The sequence below is a fragment of the Rana temporaria genome, chromosome 4 (assembly GCF_905171775.1).
Source record: "Rana temporaria chromosome 4, aRanTem1.1, whole genome shotgun sequence".
In the NCBI taxonomy this organism is placed as follows: domain Eukaryota; kingdom Metazoa; phylum Chordata; class Amphibia; order Anura; family Ranidae; genus Rana; species Rana temporaria.
In genome coordinates, this window is record NC_053492.1 from 169,895,629 (window position 1) to 169,916,474 (window position 20,846).

The 20,846-nt window shown below is 42.0% G+C and overlaps 1 protein-coding gene across 1 annotated transcript in view; it reads right to left on the reverse strand.

The window, feature by feature from the left end:
* Positions 1-1,100: 1,100 nt before the first annotated feature.
* The window catches only part of SLC2A2 (solute carrier family 2 member 2), a 78,760-nt gene continuing 59,014 nt past the window's right edge, over positions 1,101-20,846 (reverse strand). The window contains exons 7-11 of the mRNA XM_040349339.1: positions 17,038-17,228; positions 12,611-12,715; positions 7,492-7,593; positions 4,232-4,435; positions 1,101-1,393 (exon numbers count right to left, since the gene is read on the reverse strand). Of these exons, the coding sequence (XP_040205273.1) occupies positions 1,202-1,393; positions 4,232-4,435; positions 7,492-7,593; positions 12,611-12,715; positions 17,038-17,228 (794 nt within the window). The 3' untranslated portion in view covers positions 1,101-1,201. The remainder of the gene's footprint in view (positions 1,394-4,231; positions 4,436-7,491; positions 7,594-12,610; positions 12,716-17,037; positions 17,229-20,846) is intronic.

Genomic DNA, 20,846 nt, shown 5'->3' on the forward strand with positions numbered 1-20,846 from the left:
ATATATGGTTCTGTACAAGGATCACAATGGAAAATGTGTTGACCCTTTCATTTTTACCACAATTTTATGAATGATGCTTAACCCATTTTATGAACACATTTCTGTTATAAATGTCTAACTTCATATATGTAGCCAGGTTCTGGACTACCACAGCATAGAGATAGAGATATTGCTTTTATTCTGTCCCCTTTTACTGAGATATTGAAACTATGCTGCACCATTCAATTTTGGTCAGTAGGGGGAGAACTAAACCCAAGCAAACCCATAGACTTCCATTCATGATGCAGATAATCTTGGGAGGTGTAGTCCAAAGCAACAGGGTCACCTGAGCCACAGGAATATCAAACTGCATCCCTAAATGACTGCAGCCATAAAGAACTATACTGAAACAAGCCAGTACTTACTGCTTATTCACTGCCTGCAGGTTCTCAAAGGGGACTCTCACCAAATGCACCAACGTTTTTAAAGGGACCCATTTGCAGTCAGCTGAAGAACCATATTAGAAACTGCCTCTCCCATTACTATTGCTACTCCCTATTATTCTCTTTAAGTATTCAATCATCTCCATATGATCTGGGCCAATGTAGTCAGTTTAGGCCTAGCATAGCTTCCATTAGTGCATGTTAGCAGTAAAGCCTCATTTATTAGTAGTTCAACTCTATTTACTGCTGCAATTCCACCAGCGTTGTTACTGTTTATGCTGATCTGGAGGTCAAATTCAAATGGTGGTTTATATTCTGCTAGTGATTACCCTGTATGTCAGTTAATGTGAAGGTCAACCTATTTAGTGTTTTTCCTAGTTACCCATTGATTTGATTCACAATACATTGAGTTACCTTTTACTATCTGATTTGTTTTTCTCTCTGATAAAACATTATTGCTGGGTGTCGGGCACTGCCCCAGTGGGTTTTGTGGTGCTATACAGGCCTCCACCCAACCAGGTGTCAGAGAGGTTGAGGTTTCTGAGAAGGTCAAGGCCAAGAACAAGAGGACCCATTCCAGTCAGAGTGGCTCCTACGAAAGTAGTGCTACATATACGTAAAACACGACTATCTATGTTTTACCAGAAGAGGTTCAGCGTTACAAAAATAAGTATCTTAAAAAAAAAAAAAAAAACTATTCGCCCATTGTTTACCCTGTTTGATATAACAGTCTGTGAAATGTAATCGATGTCCACATCCCATTTATACATCTTATTAGTTCAAGCATCTGAACTTGTTCCCAGGTACTCCATCTCTGTGGATTTCTTTCCTCCATGTTTTTTCCTGCGGAACTCAGCAGATATCTCTTCAAAGGACTTCCCTTTTGTTTCTGGCACTTTGAAATATGTAAAAAGGGCGAAACCCAATAGTAGTACTGCAAATATAATAAACACATAGGGCCCACAGGCGTCCTAAAAAGAAAAGCAAAACAACTCTTTAAAAAATTATTTTTTGTTAGCTGTTGCATACAGATATACAAATGAAAGCGCAAAACAGAGTCCTTTTTTCTATTTAATAGCTTATCGCTTAAACATGATAATGTAGTTTTATTTATTTATTTATAAAGAATTGTTAAAGCGGAGGTCTGCCGATTTTTTTTTTAAAGTCAGCAGCTACAAATTCTGCAGCTGCTGACTTTTAAAATAAGGACACTTACCTGTCCAGGGCGCCCGCAATGTCGGCACCCAAAGCGAATCTCTCCCCCGACTCTCGGTTGCTGCCGCCGCCATCTTCGGTAAGGGAATCAGGAAGTGAAGCCTCACTTCCTGGTTCCCTACTGCACATGCACGATTCGCGCTGCATGTTCCCATTGATCCCTGCTGTCTTCTGGGACCTGTGTGTCTTCCAGAAGACAACGGGGGGAAGAGAAGGTGCTGGAAGAGCCGTAGATACCCGTGGGTTGCTCGGTTATCTATGCTTGGAAGTGGGAGCAGAATACCTGTATTAGGGAGGAACCGGAAAAGCGGAAGTTCCATTTTTGGGTGGAACTCCGCTTTAAGAACTAGTGGTGGCACAAGATTTCCAGTGCCAACACTTTGCTTCAGGTAATGGAGTAGCAGCTTTTCATATGATAGACATTGTGAGCTTTGCCCTGCCTTGGCATCCCTGTCTATCACTTATGACCATGAAAAAAAAGGCAGTCAAAGCAACTTCTGATGCAACAATGGTAGCTCCTTCACTCCAGGGTGTTGTGAATATATTCACAGTTGTAAAAAAAACTTTTGGTCTGTCCAATGCTTGCTTCTGATTGGTTGGTGATGCAGAACTATTAGATGACAATATTATGCAATCACACCCCTTGGAGAATATTTTCTGATTAGCAAAGTCAAAACAATAGCTACTCACTAGAAGCTCCCTTCAGTGAAGTACCGTATTTATACATATTATCTAGCGTAGTAATGGGGGAAAGGGCAGACAATGACTAGTACACATCCTCCCCCATCATGATAAGCATAGAACAACTTCATCACTTATATCTGTGGAGATCATGTCATGTGACCTTAAAGGCCCCGTACACACGTTCGAGGAACTCGACGGGCAAAACACATCGTTTTGCCCGTCAAGTTCCTTGTGAAGCCGCCGAGAATCTCGGCGAGCCGAAATTTCCCATTGAACAACGAGGAAATAGAGAACATGTTCTCTATTTCCTCGCCGAGGTCCTCGTCGGCTTCCTCGGCCGAAAGTGTACACACGGCCGGGTTTCTCGGCAGAATTCAGCTCCGACCGAGTTTCTGGCTGAATTCTGCCGAGAAACTCGGTCGTGTGTACGGGGCCTCACACTACATAGCCTGTTGATGAAATCCTCAGATAATCCTAATTGGTACTGGCACATGCATGCTGTAGCCACTTTTTACTACAATGGGGAACCTGTAAACTAGGGTGGCTTTACCACTGAAATGATAAAAGACTGTAGTATGCATGGGTCAGTAAAGCTTGGAGCGAATCTGAAGATTTCAGGTAAAAGCTGCGCAATGGAAAATCTTTTAATGGTGCTGTTTTAGAAAATGATATGCTGTGCTTATGATGGAAGGGAAGGGAGTGGTATAAAAGTACTCTTTCTTTTTTTTAAAGGCATAGTTTATCTTTACCAAAAAGTGCCTATGTAGATAAGAGGTGACTTGGTTGTATCATCCCATATTGCCTGTTGCTAGGATTCTGCTAAAGGGACTCCCAGTTGCTACTGTTCACAACCATCACATGAGCAAGCTCTCAAATGCTGAGCTCAGAGCTATTGCGTCAGGGGAGAGAAAGTGTGTGATGGTGGAAGTGGAAGTGAACAACAGCTGGGAGACTTAGCAAAGTCAGAATGGTATGATTCATTTTCTGGCAGTTTTTCAGACAGGTTTCAGAAGGTATGTAAACGGCTCACACCTTAGGCCGGGTACACACGAGAGGATTTATCCGCGGAAACGGTCCGGGGGACCGTTTCCGCGGATAAATCCTCTGGCGGATTTTGATCTCATGGTTGTACTAACCATGAGATCAAAATCCCAGCGGAATTCTGCCCGCGGACGTGTCGCGCCGTCGCCGCGATGATGACGCGGCGACGTGCGCGACGCTGTGATATATGGACTTCCACGCATGCGTCGAATCATTACGATGCATGCGGGGGATGGATTCGGACGAATTGATCCGGTGAGTCTGTACAGACCAGCGGATCAATCCGTTGGACTGGATTCCAGCGGATCGATTTCTTAGCATGTCAAGAAATTTTGATCCGCTGGAAATTCATCCCCGGGGACAAAAAATCCGCGGAAACAGATCCGCTGGATCGTACACAACAGGGGATCGATCCGCTGGAACCGGTCCGCGGATCGATCCTCTCGTGTGTACGGGGCCTTAGATGTGGAAAGTAAAAAGAGGAGAAGTTTCAAAGCATGCAAGGAATCGAGGAAGTTGTGGAAAGAGATGGTCAGCAGACCGGCAGCACTCATAAAATGAAAGGAAAATATTTTAATTACGCTTATAATGGATTATCAAAAATACATATATTTTCTATTGCTATTACAAGGTTGTTGTTAGAAAATTAAAGTGTTTACTGTGAACAGAGAAAACTTTTAGGGAGAGCCGGAAGGACTAAATCCATGCACATCATGCCCATCAAAAAACAAGTTATAGTACTGAACTTTACTGATTTGTGAAGTAGACATTTTGAGGGACTGTAACTTTCAAGGTCCAAGTTAAATAACAAAAGTAGAACTACAAAGAGCTATAGATATAACTAATAATAGTCTGAAATTCATACTCACCGCAATGTATTGGAAGCACATTCCAATTATGAAATTACAGCTCCAGTTGCAGAACCCAGACACAGCCATAGCTGCAGGTCGAGGACCCTGGCTGAATAGTTCAGCAACTATGAACCAAGGGATGGGACCAGGTCCAACTTCAAAGAAGACCACAAACAGGAAGATGGCAACCATACAGAGATAGCTCATTCCAGCATGACTAGACTATAAGGAAACAAAAGCAGTTAGAAATATATTTGTGCCAACCATACATGGTTCCAATCTTGGATGGCTCAGCATTGATGGGCAGGCTGAATGTACCAAGTTAATCTATCAATCAACTTGGGTACAACCAGCCTGCCAGATTTGCTGCTATAGCCTCTAGCAATACTCTCTGTCTTCTCGCCGGGAGAAGATAATTGCTCGGCAGTAGGGATTCCCCTGTCAACACTGTCTGTGTTGATGGGGGAATCATGCGTATTTCTTTCCTGCAACCCGTGGTTGCAGGAAAGAAGCTCACACAATCTATGGGCTATCTTAATTTGTAATATTGTTGGCATTATTTGTTGACATAAAGCCCTGGTTCACACTGGGTACGATTTGGAACAATTTGAGATGCGATTTGACATGTCAAATCGCATCTCAAATCGGCGGCAATTGTCGGCAATGGCACTGTCCTAATCAGTGCGACGCCGCATCTGCGATTTCAAAAAGTAGTTCCTGTACTACTTTTTGCGATTTCCGGCCGCGATTTACATTAAATTGCGGCCGAAATCGCGGGAAAATCGCGGCAAAATCGCGGCCGCGAAATCGCAGTAAAATTGCACCTTTTACCGCGATTTTGAATTCGCAGCAGTGTGAACCTAGGCTAAAGGAAATTTCTACTTGGATTGGAAATTTCCCATCTGCTTCTGATCTTACTGTGGAGAGGCTACATTCACAAGGTCATAAAAAAAGCCTTTTCAAACATTTTTTATTTATGGTCTGAACGCAGCTACATTGCTTTTAATATAGCCGGGACGTGCAGTGAGATCAGTGACTGGTGAGGCACTGGCTAGTATCAGAGCCAGATACACACAGGTTACATACGCTACAAATGTTAAAGCGAGAACAATAATTCTAGCACTAGATTTCCTCTATAACTCTAAAAATGTAAAGCTTTGCCTATGAAGATTTTTAAGTACTAAAGTTTGGCGCTATTCCACAAGTGTGCGCAATTTTAAAGCAATTTTAAAGCATGACATGTTAGGTATCTATTTACTCGGCATAACATCATTTTTCACATTTATACAAACAAATCGGGCAAACTTTAGTGTTTTTTTTTCATTCATAAGTTTCTTTCCCAAAAAAATGCTTTTGAAAAATTGCTGCGCAAATACTGTATAACATAAAAAGTTGCAAGGACCACCATTTTATTTCCTAGGGTGTCTGCTAAAGCAATATATATAATGTTTGGGTATTCTGAGTAATTTTCCAGCAAAAAAATTATGATTTTTACACGTAGAAGAGAAGTGTCAGAATTGACCTGCGTCAATAGAAAGTTATATACAAATGATTATTATATATTATTTTTAAGGTGATTTACTATATTTTCAAAAACTGTACTCAAGCAGGTGGCTTAATGGACAAATTACTGAAGTTTGAAGTTATAACTTCCAACCAGTAATTTCACAGTAAATAGATAAATAATAAATTATTATAACATATAGCATAATATTACATGATTTAGCTTTTCAGCAGCAGATTCTCATTCTCCCTCTTCACTGTGTGAGAAAAACATGGGATTATGGGTAAATCTTATTCCCATAAACCCATGTTTTTTCCTTGTAGTTAAGAGGGCTGGGCTGGAAGGGAGCATTTGTCTCTTAGGCCCTGTACAGACGAGCGAACAGTCCGATGAAAACGGTCCGCCGGACTGTTTTCATTGGACATGTCCGCTGGGAGATTTCGGTCTGATGGCTGTACACACCATCAAACCGAAATCCGCGTGGACAGAGAACGCGGTGACGTAGACGACACCGACGTTCTCTATCGCGCGAGTTCAATGCTTCCACGCATGCGTCGAATCAATTTCGACGCATGCGCGGGATTTCTGTCCGCTGGTTAGACGTACTAACCAGCGGACATGTCCGCCGGACAGCTTGCCAGCGGACATGTTTCTTAGCATGCTAAGAAACATTTGTCCGCTGGAAATCTGTCCGATAGCCTGTACACACGAACGGATCTGTCTGCTGACACTGGTCGGCGGACCAGTTTCAGCGGACATGTCCGGTCGTGTGTACGAGGCCTTAGACACATGCCGCCTTCTATGACACTACAGTGAGAGGCGTGCCTCCAATGCAGCATTTTTATTAGACAGTTGGGGCTAATGGTACTTTACCCTTGGTTCAAGACTCTAAGCAGTCCATTGAGCTCAGTGCCTCTGACAAGAAGTGAGAGGCACTGTGAGCTCATCCTCTTAGTCTGCTGCAAACAGAGTGTGCCAGCTTGTATTTAAACTGGCCGCTCTGTATGTAGCTTCTGACAGGCTGCACAAGCAAACCCGTATCTTTAGAACCATAGGTCGTAGGAGCCCCAAGTGGTGGTGGTTTTTACCAGTGGTGGGGTAGGACTTAGACTACCTACCCCCCAAATTTGGGGTCTCTGTCACCTCAGGTCGCCAAACGACCCTTGAAAATCGATTCTTTTTTTTTATGTTCATGGAGGGTGAGGCTCTGCCTTACCTGCCTCTCCTGACTGCACGTCCTTGCAATATAGACATTTAAACAGGTGTGTAAATATGCACAACGCTCTATTCGATAACACAAAAATCTGCATCTGCGGACATGTGTGTACCTGTCTACCATGCATTCTGGTATTGAAATACAATTTAAAAAACAGGACAATTTTATGCATTTAAAACCGATCTAAAAGCAAGTATCATTTACGCAGGACATTTTGTTACAGAAAACGGCCATGCAAAGTTAGCCTTACTGAGTTTTTAACTTTCAACTGCAATTGGAATTTTAGATCAAATCAAAAGTAGTCAAAGGATCTCTGCAGAAGATGGAATTCCCTTTTAACTTAGCAAACATTTCAATACGAAAATTGACTAACCCTCTTATTACCAAAGTAAGATAAAGGCTATATAAAGAAAAAGAGTAATGATAATAGAATTCATTATTTTACATGGTTAATATTAAATGTAATATTTGTAAAAAACATAGCCATTCATTTATACAGTACCATTGTATGACATTTTTATGTAGCATTCAGGTGATTGGAATTTAAACCAGACTTACCAGTAGGGCTAGAGCAATAGTCATGATGATCGCACATATGCACATGCCTACTAAGCCAATAATGTAAAGAGATCTTCTTCCAGCTTTTTCAACAAGAAACACCTGTAGCATAAGAAAATTGTCCGTGAGTAGCTAATAGTAGTTTATTTAAGCAACTTTATAAGTTGAAGCAGAATAAAGAATATACAAATAACCAGTGAATGATTCTGTATGAAATTCAGTGCCCCTGGGGATAAGGTAGGGGTGGTAAGTCCAATTCAGCAGCAAACAAACTGAATTCTGTGCATCCACCTGCTGGCCACTACATCACTATTCTGTCCTGTACTGGAGTCAGAATAACAATGGACCCTGAGATGCCTCTCCTGTAGTGATGCCTATAGAACAACTGAAACAGTAATCTCCTGCACATAGGTTTGATAGCCCAAACCAAAAGAGAAGTCTAAAGTGGGTATAGCTTTAGAGCAGTGGTTCTCAACCTGGGGGTCGTAACCCCCTCAGGGGTCAAATGATGATTTTCCTGGGCTCACCAAATCCTGGGCTGTTCCTGAAGCCCGCACTTTTTTTGCAGCCACCCAGCAGGGCTGTCCCTGGAGTCCACAGCCGCCCACTCAGCCTCTTTGCAGCCACCCATTCAGTTCACAACATGGCTGGGGGGGGCAGATACTTTAGGTCAGCTGACTGGTGAGGAATGTGAAGTGGGAGACATAGTGAGTAACACTACCTGTGATTATAGTTCCCATTAAAAGTCCCCACTACAGTTCTTAGATCAGCAAATGACCTTGATCAAGAGCATCTATGTTGGCTGATCAGAACTCTCCCACTAGCACTGCCACTCATCCCAACTCTCCCACTAGCACTGCCACTCATCCCAACTCTCCCACCAGCACTGCCACTCATCCCAACTCTCCCACCAGCACTGCCACTCATCCCAACTCTCCCACCAGCACTGCCACTCATCTCAACTCTCCCACCAGCACTGCCACTCACCCCAACTCTCCCACCCCCACTGCCACTCATCCCAGCTCCCCACCCCCAAGGAGTAAGGGAAGGAATAAAAATAGAGCTTACGTGGAAAGGAAAGGAAAAGAGGGGGAACAACAGATAAAAAGGGAGAGAAAAATTAAGAGAAAGAGCAAGAAAGACAGCTAGATTGAGGGACGGGGGGGGGGGGGGGGAAGAAGAAATTAGGATAGAGAGATAAAAGGGGAAAGAAAGGAGAACAAAGAGTGGTACATACTAAAATGTACCATAAGGGGTTTTAATACTTCACAAATGTAAGGGTTAGGGGCGCAAATTACTTGTTTTGCCTTGGGTGCTGACAACCCACGTTACAATTTTTTTTACTGTTTGGGGTCCCCACAACTTGGGAAATTTTATCAAGGGGTCACGGCACTAGAACGGTTGAGAACCACTGCTTTAGAGCCTTGCTGCCCTCTAGGACTGGGGTTGTCCTCAGAACACTGTGGAAAATAGATAAAAACAGAGGGCGCACTGGCCTAGTGCATTTACTAACAACAATTTTATTAGATATAAAATATAGGTGAATATAGCTAAAATATAACCTGCTGGCAGACACGTTTTGAAGGTATGTCCTTCTTCATCAGAGCTCTTCGAAACACGTCAGCAAGAAGGGACCCTGTGGAGGTCCTCCTCAAGCTAGAGGCTTGAAATTGTAACCACATGCAGTGGCTGGATGAGTGCTTTTACTATCTGCTTGTGAGTAGCTATATTTCATCTCTAATAAAATTGTCGTTGGTTAATGCACTAGGCCAGTGCGCCCTCTGTTTTTATCTACTGTATTTTCTACAGTGATTCCTATAAGCATGGGCCAAAATTGTCTAGATAGAAACCTGGCCCTAATTACATTTGATTTCATTCCACTCTGCAGAACAGAGTGGACATGGACCCGTCAAATGCTCTGCTCTGATTAGCAGGGGAACAGAAGACAGATGCCCTGCTGACCATATCAGACTTTGCACCATGTGAAAGGGGCCTAAATGTAAAACAATTTAATAACAGTGTGGAAGGTATGTAAATGTGTGTTATACAATTTAATTGTCTTTATTGCAAAAAAAAAAAAAATTACTTATTTTTAATGCATTTGTTTGTTAAATGGCTTTGCTATATATTCGATTTCCTGCAGTGAGTTTTATTGCTTTTTTTTATATTAAGATCAGTGAGAGTTTTTAGTGAAATGAATTAATCTATTTTTAGAGTAGATTAATATTTTTATTAATGATCTATTTTTAGAACGACAGAAGATCATTTTACATTGTACAGTATCTTCTTGTTCTGTTTCTGGGTTTAACCATTATCTAGCCTCTGTGGTAATAAATAACAGACTGCTCAGCTTACTTTACCAATTTTGTGAGTGTCAGCTTTTGATTTGCGTTTTGACCTTGTAAGCTCAGATAAAAATAAATGCTTACAGGATAGAAAGAAACAGAATGCACTGCTCTCCCAGGTAAACTTCTAGTCAGCAAAGTACCTGAGACTTGGCTCTACTCTCTAACCCAGATTAATCAACCTGCTGGACAGTTGTGTCCGCTTCAGTGCCACAATATGTCTGAATTTGCAACCATTACCTTGGGTAATATTGCAAAAGATCTCTGTTGCAAAATATTCAGTAACACTTTAACCTGTTATTAGCTATTGGCTGGACATGTTCTTTGTGTATGGTGCTTGGCGGGTGATTGCTGTACACAGCATTCTAAATAAAGACTATTTAGATCTTACTGAAGAATTTCATGGTTTACCAATTATTCAGCATAGTTATGTCATCAAGAATTCCTGTATCTGTCTGGAAGCCTATAGAACAGTAGGGGGGAATCCTCACTCTTCCTAGTCCTCATATGAATGACCATGTATGCTAGGATTATGCAGGAAGGATCCTTAACATATTTATTCTTTATTTACTCTTTACACTTTATTATATGATGCAGCAATGTCTATATATACTGGCATTGTGCACGAAAGACTTGCTGTGTCTGCCCCTTCTACATTGGTGATCATGTATGCTGAGGTTATGCAGGGTAATTTGTTGCACCATCTTCCCCATCTATAATGCATTGGTGATCATATATGCTGGGTTTATGTACAAACTATCTTCTTTATACCAATGATACATTCATAACCATGAAGGTTGAAATTATGCAAGGGGGATCCTCACTGAATTTGCCAAACCTTTGATGTCATGGTGGACATCTATACTGGCATCATACAGAGGAGATCCCACCTATATCTTCCCCACCTACAGGGATGAACTGGCCATTGGGACTACAGGGAGTTTCCCGGTGGGCCGATGGCTCAGTGGGCCGGCTTTAGTGACAGCGGACCACTGCCCCCCTCCGCTCCTCCGTCTCTTCCTTCCCGCAGCACTCACCTCCTCTCCCTTCCTGCAGCGCTCACCTGGGGAGAACAAAAAAGCAGGGGGAGGACCAGAGGAGCAGGGGAGACGACAGAGGAGCATGGGGGAGGGAACAGACAGCTGACTTAACAGCATGGCCTGGGAGTTTCTCACTTCTGCCTAATCTTGTCCCATGGGGGGGCACCGAACTGATTCTTTGCCCGGGTGAAATAATGTCTAGCTTCCCCACTGGTACTGCCTATAAGAGTACCAGTACCAGCCCTTGTTCTCTAATAAAGAAGAACGGCTAGTGGCTAGTGAAGGTGGAGAGGGGGCTTGGGTGGCAGAGGGGGGGGGGTGCAGGAGTTGTCCGGCCGCAATGGGAGAGACCTGTCAAAGTGGGCCAGTCTGGATGAAGTCCAGGGCCAAATTTTTGTCCCAGTCCAGCCCTGACCACCTATGATGCAGTGGTGGCCATGTATGCCATTATTATGTAGGATATTTTATAACCCTATCTGAAGGCCATGCATGCTGTCATTATTCTGGAAATGTATTTTTTCAATCTGCCCCACCTATAATCAAATGGTGTCCATATATGCTCTAATTATTCAGGGAATTTCAACACTCTATTCCAGGGGTCCTCAAACTACGGCCCTCCAGTTGTTCAGGAACTACAATTCCCATCATGCCTAGTCATGTCTGTGAATGTCAGAGTTTTACAATGCCTCATGGGATGTGTAGTTCTGCAACAGCTGAAGGGCCGTAGTTTGAGGATCCCTGCTCTATTCAGTCTATTGGGTTTATTTAATAAAGCTAGAGAGGGCAAAATGAGTCACAATTCTGCAGAGAAACCAATCATCTTCCAGGTGTTATTGCTAAAGCTTAATTAAACAAGCTGAGGTTAGAAACTGATTGGTTTATCTGCAGAATTGTAAAAAAAATAGCTTTAGTAAATAAACCCCTATCTGTCTATTTGCCCCCTTGTGATGCAGTGGTGATCGTGTATGCTAGGATTATTCAATGGAGTCTTGTTTTTCACTATATATGCCTGTAATTAAGGGCTAGACTTTATTACTTAAAAGTTCCTATGTTTAAACTTTCAGATATGTGGGTATCGTACAATCATTTTGCCCCACCTATGATGTATCTGTGAGTATGTATGCTGTTATTAAGCAGTAAGTGAGTGGTCCCCCCAAATATCTTTCCCTCATTTGGTAATGTGCTGGCCAAGTATGCCATGATTATAGAGGCAATATAAATATGATCAGGGTATGTGGGAATAATTTGCATGGTTTTGTTCTCTATGCTAAAGGGCCCTCTAAACCTTTGAGATGTGTTACATTGTGTTACCACACTCCCATTATGCCACGTGTTAATATGTGTTGTGTTATGTCAGCCAGCACACCAGAAACTGAACCTGGACTTTTTTGCTTGATGCACCACACCACACCACAATACATAGTAATGTATTACCATGCACGGTGGTGTGCTGCAATCCAGGTCCATTGCCTAAGTGCATTGGGGTGCCATTCAGAAAGAATGATACAGAAACAGACTTTTGCGTACAACTGTGATGCAATGCAATGCGGTCACGTATGCCTTACCAAAGTGCAAAGGTCGTTAGCCAGCCTACAGGAATAAAGATATTTCATCCAAATAGTGTTCCCTAACCCTCTCAGTTTAGCAACTCCACAAGAAAATGTTTATATGTACTGTGTGTGCATACATATATATTTTTTCAAAACGATATAGTTACCCAGACTGAAAACTTACTGAAGCAATAGTGGCGACTGTATTTACTGCACCAACACCTATGGTTGCATATACTGGTTGGCTAATTCCTGCCTTCGTAAAGATACTTGTGGAATAGTAGAAAATCTGTTAAACAAAATACAAAATGTAATATTGCTAGGTTGACGGTTTGAATTAAAAATAAAAATACATCACTTTGACCTGGTTCCCTTTGTACAAAAGGAAGCTTCTTTTATCTTACTGCTGACTAGTTACAACCAGATAAAATACTGTCAACTATGAACAAAACAAAATATGCACAGGCAGATTGTGACAGTGTTATTGCATTGCATTCTCAGCCTAATGCTAGGTAGAAGGTTCCAAAATAACAATATATAAAAAAAAACACTTCTGAAAGTAGGTTTTACCAGACATAAAAGCATAGCATATCAGACTACTGGGCTAAAGCTAATAGCATCACAATCATGTGTAAGTAACATAATTAAGGGCATATTAACCTCCCTGGCGGTATGATTCTTTCAGAAAAAAGGTGCTGAAAGCGGTCCCATTATTTGCAAGGAAATTTGGTGATTTGTACTGTAGGCCTGTAATTCTTAGGAATAACTCACTTAAATCTGTCCAAACAAGAGTCTAGTAGGCATCCCGGGTATGACATTTTTTTTAAAACAAAATTATAAATTATAATTAGGGTTGTCCCGATACCACTTTTTTAGGACCGGGTACAAGTACCGATACTTTTTTTCAAGTAGTCACCGATACTTTTTTTAAATGTGTCCCCAAATGCAGCCATGTCCCTCTAGCCATGTCCCTCACATATGCAGCCATGTCCCTCTAGCCATGTCCCTCACATATGCAGCCATGTCCCTGTAGCCATGTCCCTCACATATGCAGCCATGTCCCTCGCATATGCAGCCATGTCCCTCCAGCCATGTCCCCCATACCTTTGCCGCCGAAAGCCGCCGCCGCATGGAGAAAATCACAGCATTTCAAATGAAAGCTGTGATGTTCCCGCACGCCGTTTAACCCATGCGGCGGCTTTCGATGAGGCGGCTTTCGATGCGTCGGCGCGATGCGGCGGCAGCGGCGGGGGGGGAAGTATTCTATTTAGGTATCGGGGGTATTTGCGCGAGTACAAGTACACCCGCAAATACTCGGTATCGGTCCCGATACCGATACTGGTATCGGTATCGGGACAACCCTAATTATAATATAATAAATAATTATAAACAATTATAACAAATAATTATAATAAAAATTATTCAATAATGTAATCAACTCAAAATCACTGAAATTTGCTCAGTTGCAGAATTGTCTCTGTCATTACGTTTATTTTTTTATGACGAATTTCCCCACAAATCGCTATCGCACAATTCTGCAAGTGATTATAATTTATTATCGCTGTTTTCTAGCTGCTCTAAAACCATTTTTAACATAAAAAGACACTTTTGGTTGCTATGGACAATCTACAGTTTGCAGGCAGAAAGAACAGTTTTTATTATATAAAAGTACATGTAGGACACTGGGCAGACCACTAGGGACAAGGGGTGTGTATTTTTTACATACAGTACTGTAATCTATAAGATTACAGTATACTGTATGTAATGTGTTTGTTTAAGTTTTTGAATTTGGCGCCGTTCTCCGCTCCCGTGCGTCGTAACGTCGCAGGGAACGGAGATCGGCGGCACAGGAGGACGCTGTGTGAATCGAGCGAGGTCCAGCTCGCTCACACAGCGCGGTGGCATCGCTGGATCCAGGGACAAGGTAAGTAAACACTGTCTGTGGATCCAGCGAGGCGAGCCCGAGTCTGACTCGGGGTTACCGATCCTAGCACAAAAATCTAACCCTGAGTCAGACTCGGGAATACCGCCAGGGGGGTTAATAAAGCAGTCAATCTGACATTCACTGAGGCCTCGTACACACGACCAAGTTTCTCGGCAAAAAACAGCAAGAAACTTGCTGGGAGATATTTTTTTGCCGAGGAAACCGGTCGTGTGTACATTTTCATCGAGGAAACTGTTGAGAAACTTGACAAGCCAAAAAGAAAGCATGTTCTCTATTTCCTTGACGGGAATGGAGAAAATTGGCTTGTCGAGTTTCTCGACGGCTTCACAAGGAACTCGACGAGCAAAACGATGTGTTTCGCCCGTCGAGTTTCTCGGTCGTGTGTACGAGGCCTAAGCTGTTGGTGAATCCTCCTGGTGCAGGTGTTGAAATCACAGGGATTTATTCACAATCACTGAATGTTTGGTGAAAGTGAAAGACACCAAAGAATGAGCATTTTTATGCAGCCGGATGCAAAAGATGTTTATGATCAAACGATCATTAACAGGCGACCGCTGCTTTTTGTATGTAATCCTGCATCAAGTGGTTACATGCAGTTATGGACAGATGAGCATCCTTAAACGCAAACTGTCTGTGTCCAAGGCCACTCACCTTAATAACCACATATAACAACTTAATGTGCAATTACATGGAAACATCTTTGCTTTCCACTGTTGACCTCAACATGTGCTACCTGCTGCACAAATATACTCATTTTGGTGGTATGATACCCTACATGGCCATTTGAAAGAGGCTTCACTTCAGTCCCTGCCCCAGAAGATCTTACCCTAAGTTCACACCTATGCACTTTTTGGTGCATTTTGCAGATAAGCATTACTGTCCATTTAACATGGTTTCCTATAGATGTAGTTCACATCTGTGCATTTTGCAGTGCTTCATTTTTTGAAAATGGTCGGGGACTTTTTTTCCCACAGCAGGGTTTTGCATGTAATATGCTCCAATGGAGTTGCACGAAATATGCAAGTATTGCATTTTTGATGCATTTTATTTATGCGTTTTGTGTTTTTTTTCTTTAATAGCTGGTTGCTAAGGATCGTGTTGGGATTCCCTCGCTGATGGATGAATTTAAAAAAAAAGAAGAATTGCGGGAAAAATTTGTTTGGAAAAAAACAGCGTAGCCCCCCAAAAAAGGGCCTGGTACGAATTTGGGGGGGGGGGGCATGCCATTTTTTTCCCCAGAATTTTTTTTGTCTGCAATTCTTTTTTTTACATCCAGCTGTCAGCGGGGAACCCCCTGCCAATGTCATTAAGAATTACCTTCACCGTGTCATGACGGGGATACCTCAAATTATTGTTTCTTTTCAAGAGACAAAATATTGTACTTTCATTTAAATCAGCCAAGAGAAAAAAAAAAGGAACACTTTCCCCTCCCCAGAAGAAAACAAACACTACACAAGCTTGCTGACTAGAGATAGTTTATGTGTGTTACAAGACTTTCAATTAATGAAGAAGAAGGATGAGTATGAAACCCATTGTAAGGTCAAGTCCCTAGCCAAATACCAGGTTGACTTTAGCTGTCTGTCAGACAATGGACAATGTTGCAAGGTATATGACACCCAAAAGCTGGACAATCGAATGCATGAATAAGACCAGGGCTGAATTGACTAAGGAGTATTGATAAGAAGGATCTGTTTGTACAGCTGGACTGTTCGGAAGTTCAGTCTAAGGCCCCGTACACGCGTCCGAGAAACTCAACGAGCAAAACACATCGTTTGGCTCGTCGAGTTCCTTGTGAAGCCGCCGAGGATCTCGGCGAGCCAAGTTTCCTCATTGACTAACGAGGAAATAGAGAAAATGTTCTCTATTTGGCCCGACGAGATCCTCGTCGGTTTCCTCGGCCAAAAGTGTACACACGACCGGGGTTCTTTGGCAGAATACGGCTCCGATCGAGTTTCTGGCTGAATTCTGCCGAGAAACTCGGTCGTGTGTACGGGGCCTCAAGGGTAGGGCCGACCAGCTAAAGAAAATGTCCTATACATGTCGATAAATTTCCTTCCTCCTATTTCTCTCCCTCATATATATATGGATATATTCATACTGATCATAAATGACGTCCATGCCACGTTGTGGACGTATTAAGAGATCACATGTATACATATTGCATAATGAGAACATATGACAATACCCATCACACCTATGTTGTGTTCACGTCCAAGTTATTGTTCATGCAAGCCTGCACTTAGTATGATTCTAACGAATCAAATACACATTAAAGGATTACATTATGTGCCAATTATTAGGGAGCAGTATAGACATATATTCAAATCCTCATAGAAAAGAAACACATCTACTTTTGACACAATAAGTTTAGAAAAACATTGATAAGCCTCAGACGCCCCCCAGTGGCTGAAAATATATCACCTTTGGTACCTGGCCGATCGTAAAGAATTCCTGTCCAATAGAAAGGAAGCCAAACCCCCTGGGACAAACCCAGGACAATTTTATGAGCATATTGTTCAAAATGGTATAAAGAGAGTAAAGGAGGATTTGGATAGATATGGTTGTAATTCATTATACTTGTGGATTTTTTGCATATGTTGGCAAGCATGTTGTGCATTTATAAGACATACTGTAGTTTCTCAATTTTCAACAATTGTAGCACTTACCGCATTAATTCCTGAGAACTGCTGAGACATGTGCAGTACAAGTGAAACTAGAATTGGCTGTCTGTAATTTGCAGATTTAAATAGCTGAAGGATGGACACTTTCTTTTCACTGGCTGCCTCTTCCTTCTCCCTCTTCATCTCCTCGAGGTCTTTGGATGGGTCATAATATTCTCCTCTAAGCTTTTTCAAAACTGCAAATGGAGCACAAAAAAAGAGAGAAAAATAGGTTGAGGCCATGGGATTGCAACTGTGAATCAGTGGCTACTTCTTGGTTTTAGGTAAGTTTACCACGTTTCCAATCATCTTTTCGAATAAATATTATAGCTATAAATGTTATAGGTATCAAATTGTCTTGTCATTACACAAGATTGTAAATCTATAAATCCTTTTTATTGTTATTTAGCATTAAAGTTTTATTAAACTCTCAGGCCTCGTACACACGACCGAGTTTCTCGGCAAAAAACAGCAAGAGACTTGCTGGGAGATATTTTTTTGCCGAGGAAACCGGTCGTGTGTACATTTTCGTCGAGGAAACTGTCGAGAAACTCGATGAGCCAAAAAGAGAGCAAGTTTTTTTTTAACCAATGGTTAAATAACCTATGGGGCCCACACGCGATCGGTTTTGACCGATGAAAACGGTCCATCAGACCGTTGTCCTCTGGTTAACCGATCGTGTGTACGAGGCCTAACTGTGTCACTTGGGGCCAATCATGAAGAACACCACAGTCTCGAGCTTGAAGCTTAGCTCTGAGGAGGAGAAGGGGTGTGGCTTTTTAACCCTAGGCTTCGGGGCTCTCTTTTTTTGTGTTGACATGTACGCAAGGATGACCCTAAAGGCTCCCTCAAGGCAATGTACCCACCGTAAAACAGGAAACCAGCAGTGTGGACTATCAAAATTCAGAACACATGCAAGATTTTAAAGATGATGAAGCAGTAGATGATGAAGCAGTAGTAGGTAAGTGAGCCACTGTAATAGGTAATAAAAATGTAGGGTTTAATAATACTTTTAGGGGGAGTTACTAAAACTGGAGTACACAGAATCTGATGCAGCTGTGCATAGTGCATGAGCTTTCTGCCTAGTGACAGGACACTGATTACTGCTCCCTGTGATCGGGAGCAGTGATCATTGTCATGTCACATGTAGCCCAGCCCAGCCCCCACACAGTAAGAACACATCCCAAGGACACACTTAACCCCTTCAGCGCCCCTACTGGTTAACCCCTTCACTGCCAGTGTTATTTACACAGTAATTGGTGCATTTTTATAGCACCGATCGCTGTATAAATGACAATGGTCCCAAAATGCCATCAAAAGTGTTCGATGTGTCTGCTATAATGTCGCAGTCAGGATAAAAATCGCTGATTGCCGCCATTACTAGTAAAAGAAAAATTATTAATAAAATACCATAAAACTATACCTATTTTGTAGAAGCTATAACTTTTGCGCAAACCAATCAATAAACGCTTATTGCTTAAACGCTTATTGCGATTTTTTTTTTTACCAAAAATATGTAGAAGAATACATATCGGCCTTAACTGAGGAAAAAAATATATTTTTTATATATTTAGTAAAAAATATTGCTTTTATTTCAAAATTTTCACTCTTTTTTGTTTATAGCGCAAAAAATAAAAACCGCAGGGGTGATCAAATACCACCAAAAGAAAGCTCTATTTGTGGGGAAAAAAGGATGTCAATTTTGTTTGGAAGCCACGTGCAATTGTCAGTTAAAGCGACGCAGTGCAGAATCGCAAAAAGCGCTCTGGTCTTTGAGCAGCCAAATGGTCCGGGGTTGAAGTGGTTAAAAGGTTTATTTTACAGTTCTGTCACCTTTGGCACAAAATATATGTAGTACATTATCCCTTGTTTGTGCTTACTAAACACTAGTTATGAGTATGGACCTGCCCCTTTCCCCTCCTGCTGAGGTCGATCCAATGACAGATTGAAAGGAGAAAGTTGACTAATAACTGCAGCTTGTTTTGGCTGTAAAATCTTTCCTATGAGAGTCAACAGAAAGAGGAATGCAGAGGGAGGGGGGAGCTTATGCATTTCTCTTGCCAGTTCTTGTTTGTGGAAAGTGTTTACAATCAAGACAATCAAGACAAGCTGCAGCTATGAATTAACTATTGGCAATAGCAGGAGGGGTGGGTGGAGCAGGTCCATGCTCATAACTAGGGTTAGGAAGCACTTAGAAACATGGGATAAAGCTCTATATGTACATTAGTTATGAGCCAAAAGAAAACAGATACTAGTTACAACCATTCAGGAATGGAGGGACAATGTCATTATATCCAAAAAGATTGTGGAAACTTTACCTTTAAAAGAGTTTTCACAGCTGCTATCTAGGGATTACTAGAAAGCTGTCACATGAGACGAGGGAGCAAGAAATAGTTTACAACAGCCTATATGCACTGTTAGATAGCAAGAGAAATGACCTAGGGGGAATAACATTTTATTTCCTGTAAATTTCTTCTTTTTTAGTTTATTTATATTACTAATATATTACTAATATAAATTATAGGCAAAACATGATGTATATTTTTAATTTTTTTGTAGTGTGAGTCTCTAGTATGTGCTAGAGTTAGTGTAGGTTTTTGTTAGTGTAGGTAAATTTAGCTATGGAATCTGGGTCAGGGTTCATTGACTCATCTGTCAGCTCTCTCCGGCACTTCCCCCTGGTCTGGAAGTTTGTAGAAATTTCTAGAACTAGAGGGTGGGAGTAAGTAGGGGATGTCATGCATATTTCTAAGGCCTTAGCTTAGAGGAGAGCTGGGGTGGGATCTTCTCATAGTGACGCGGCTGCATTGTAATTCCCACTTTCTGGAGCCTGCAGCGCCTATGATGGATGTCACACGTCCCGCAGTCCCGGCATTGGACCAGTGAAACGTCCATCATAAGCACTGCAGGCTCCAGAAGGCGGGACCTGCTGAGTCAGATCGGTCCCCGCTCAGGCTTTGGGGCTAATAATAGAGTTGTGAATGCCCGAGACCCGGGGCTTTTTGGGGGCCCACTCGGGGCTCCATCCCCCCTCTCCCGACGCCACTGTTGCTGATCCTGCAGCAGGAATCCATCCAGGCTTCAACTTTCTGTGTCATCCACCTTGAATTACAGGTACTTCCTGTCCTTGGGGGTGACCATTCAATGACAGGTCCATGAACAGCAACTTATACAAGTCTTTTCAGCAGTGACTACATATTTGCAATCTTCATTGTGCAATCGGTGCTTTATACTGTTCACCCTACCAATCTTATTATGAAAGGGTGCTGCTGAAAATGTCTAATGTTTGCATTTAATTGTCTGTTCTAAGGTCTGCCATAGATGGTTTCCAATCTCAGCCAGTTCAGTAGGAACCAGCCGAGATTCGAACCATGTATGGGGAGTCTGAATATACCTAGTTGATCAATTGATCAACTTGGGTACAACCAGCCTGCTGGATTTTGCATATAATCACTGTGTTCCTGTGTGATTGCAGGAAAGAAATATGCTTTGTAAAACTGACTGATCAATCCAATTAGGGTTTACTGATCTTTAAAGATTTGAAATACACACACTGCAGGCCAATCTGATAGGTTGGAATATTTGATATTTCAGCAATATGTGGCTTTTTATGACCAGATGAGCAGGCTTGCTGGCTAACTAAATAGTTTGATCAAAGTATGTCTCTATTCAAACATTTATTTAGTGCTTTGAATAGTCTGTGGAAAGACAAGAACCCCTGCCATGTTTTCAGTGCTATCTGTGTCCCCACTGGAAAAAAATCACAATCTCTGTTTGTCTTTTAAATGATTGTCAATAGGACAAATTACAGTAAA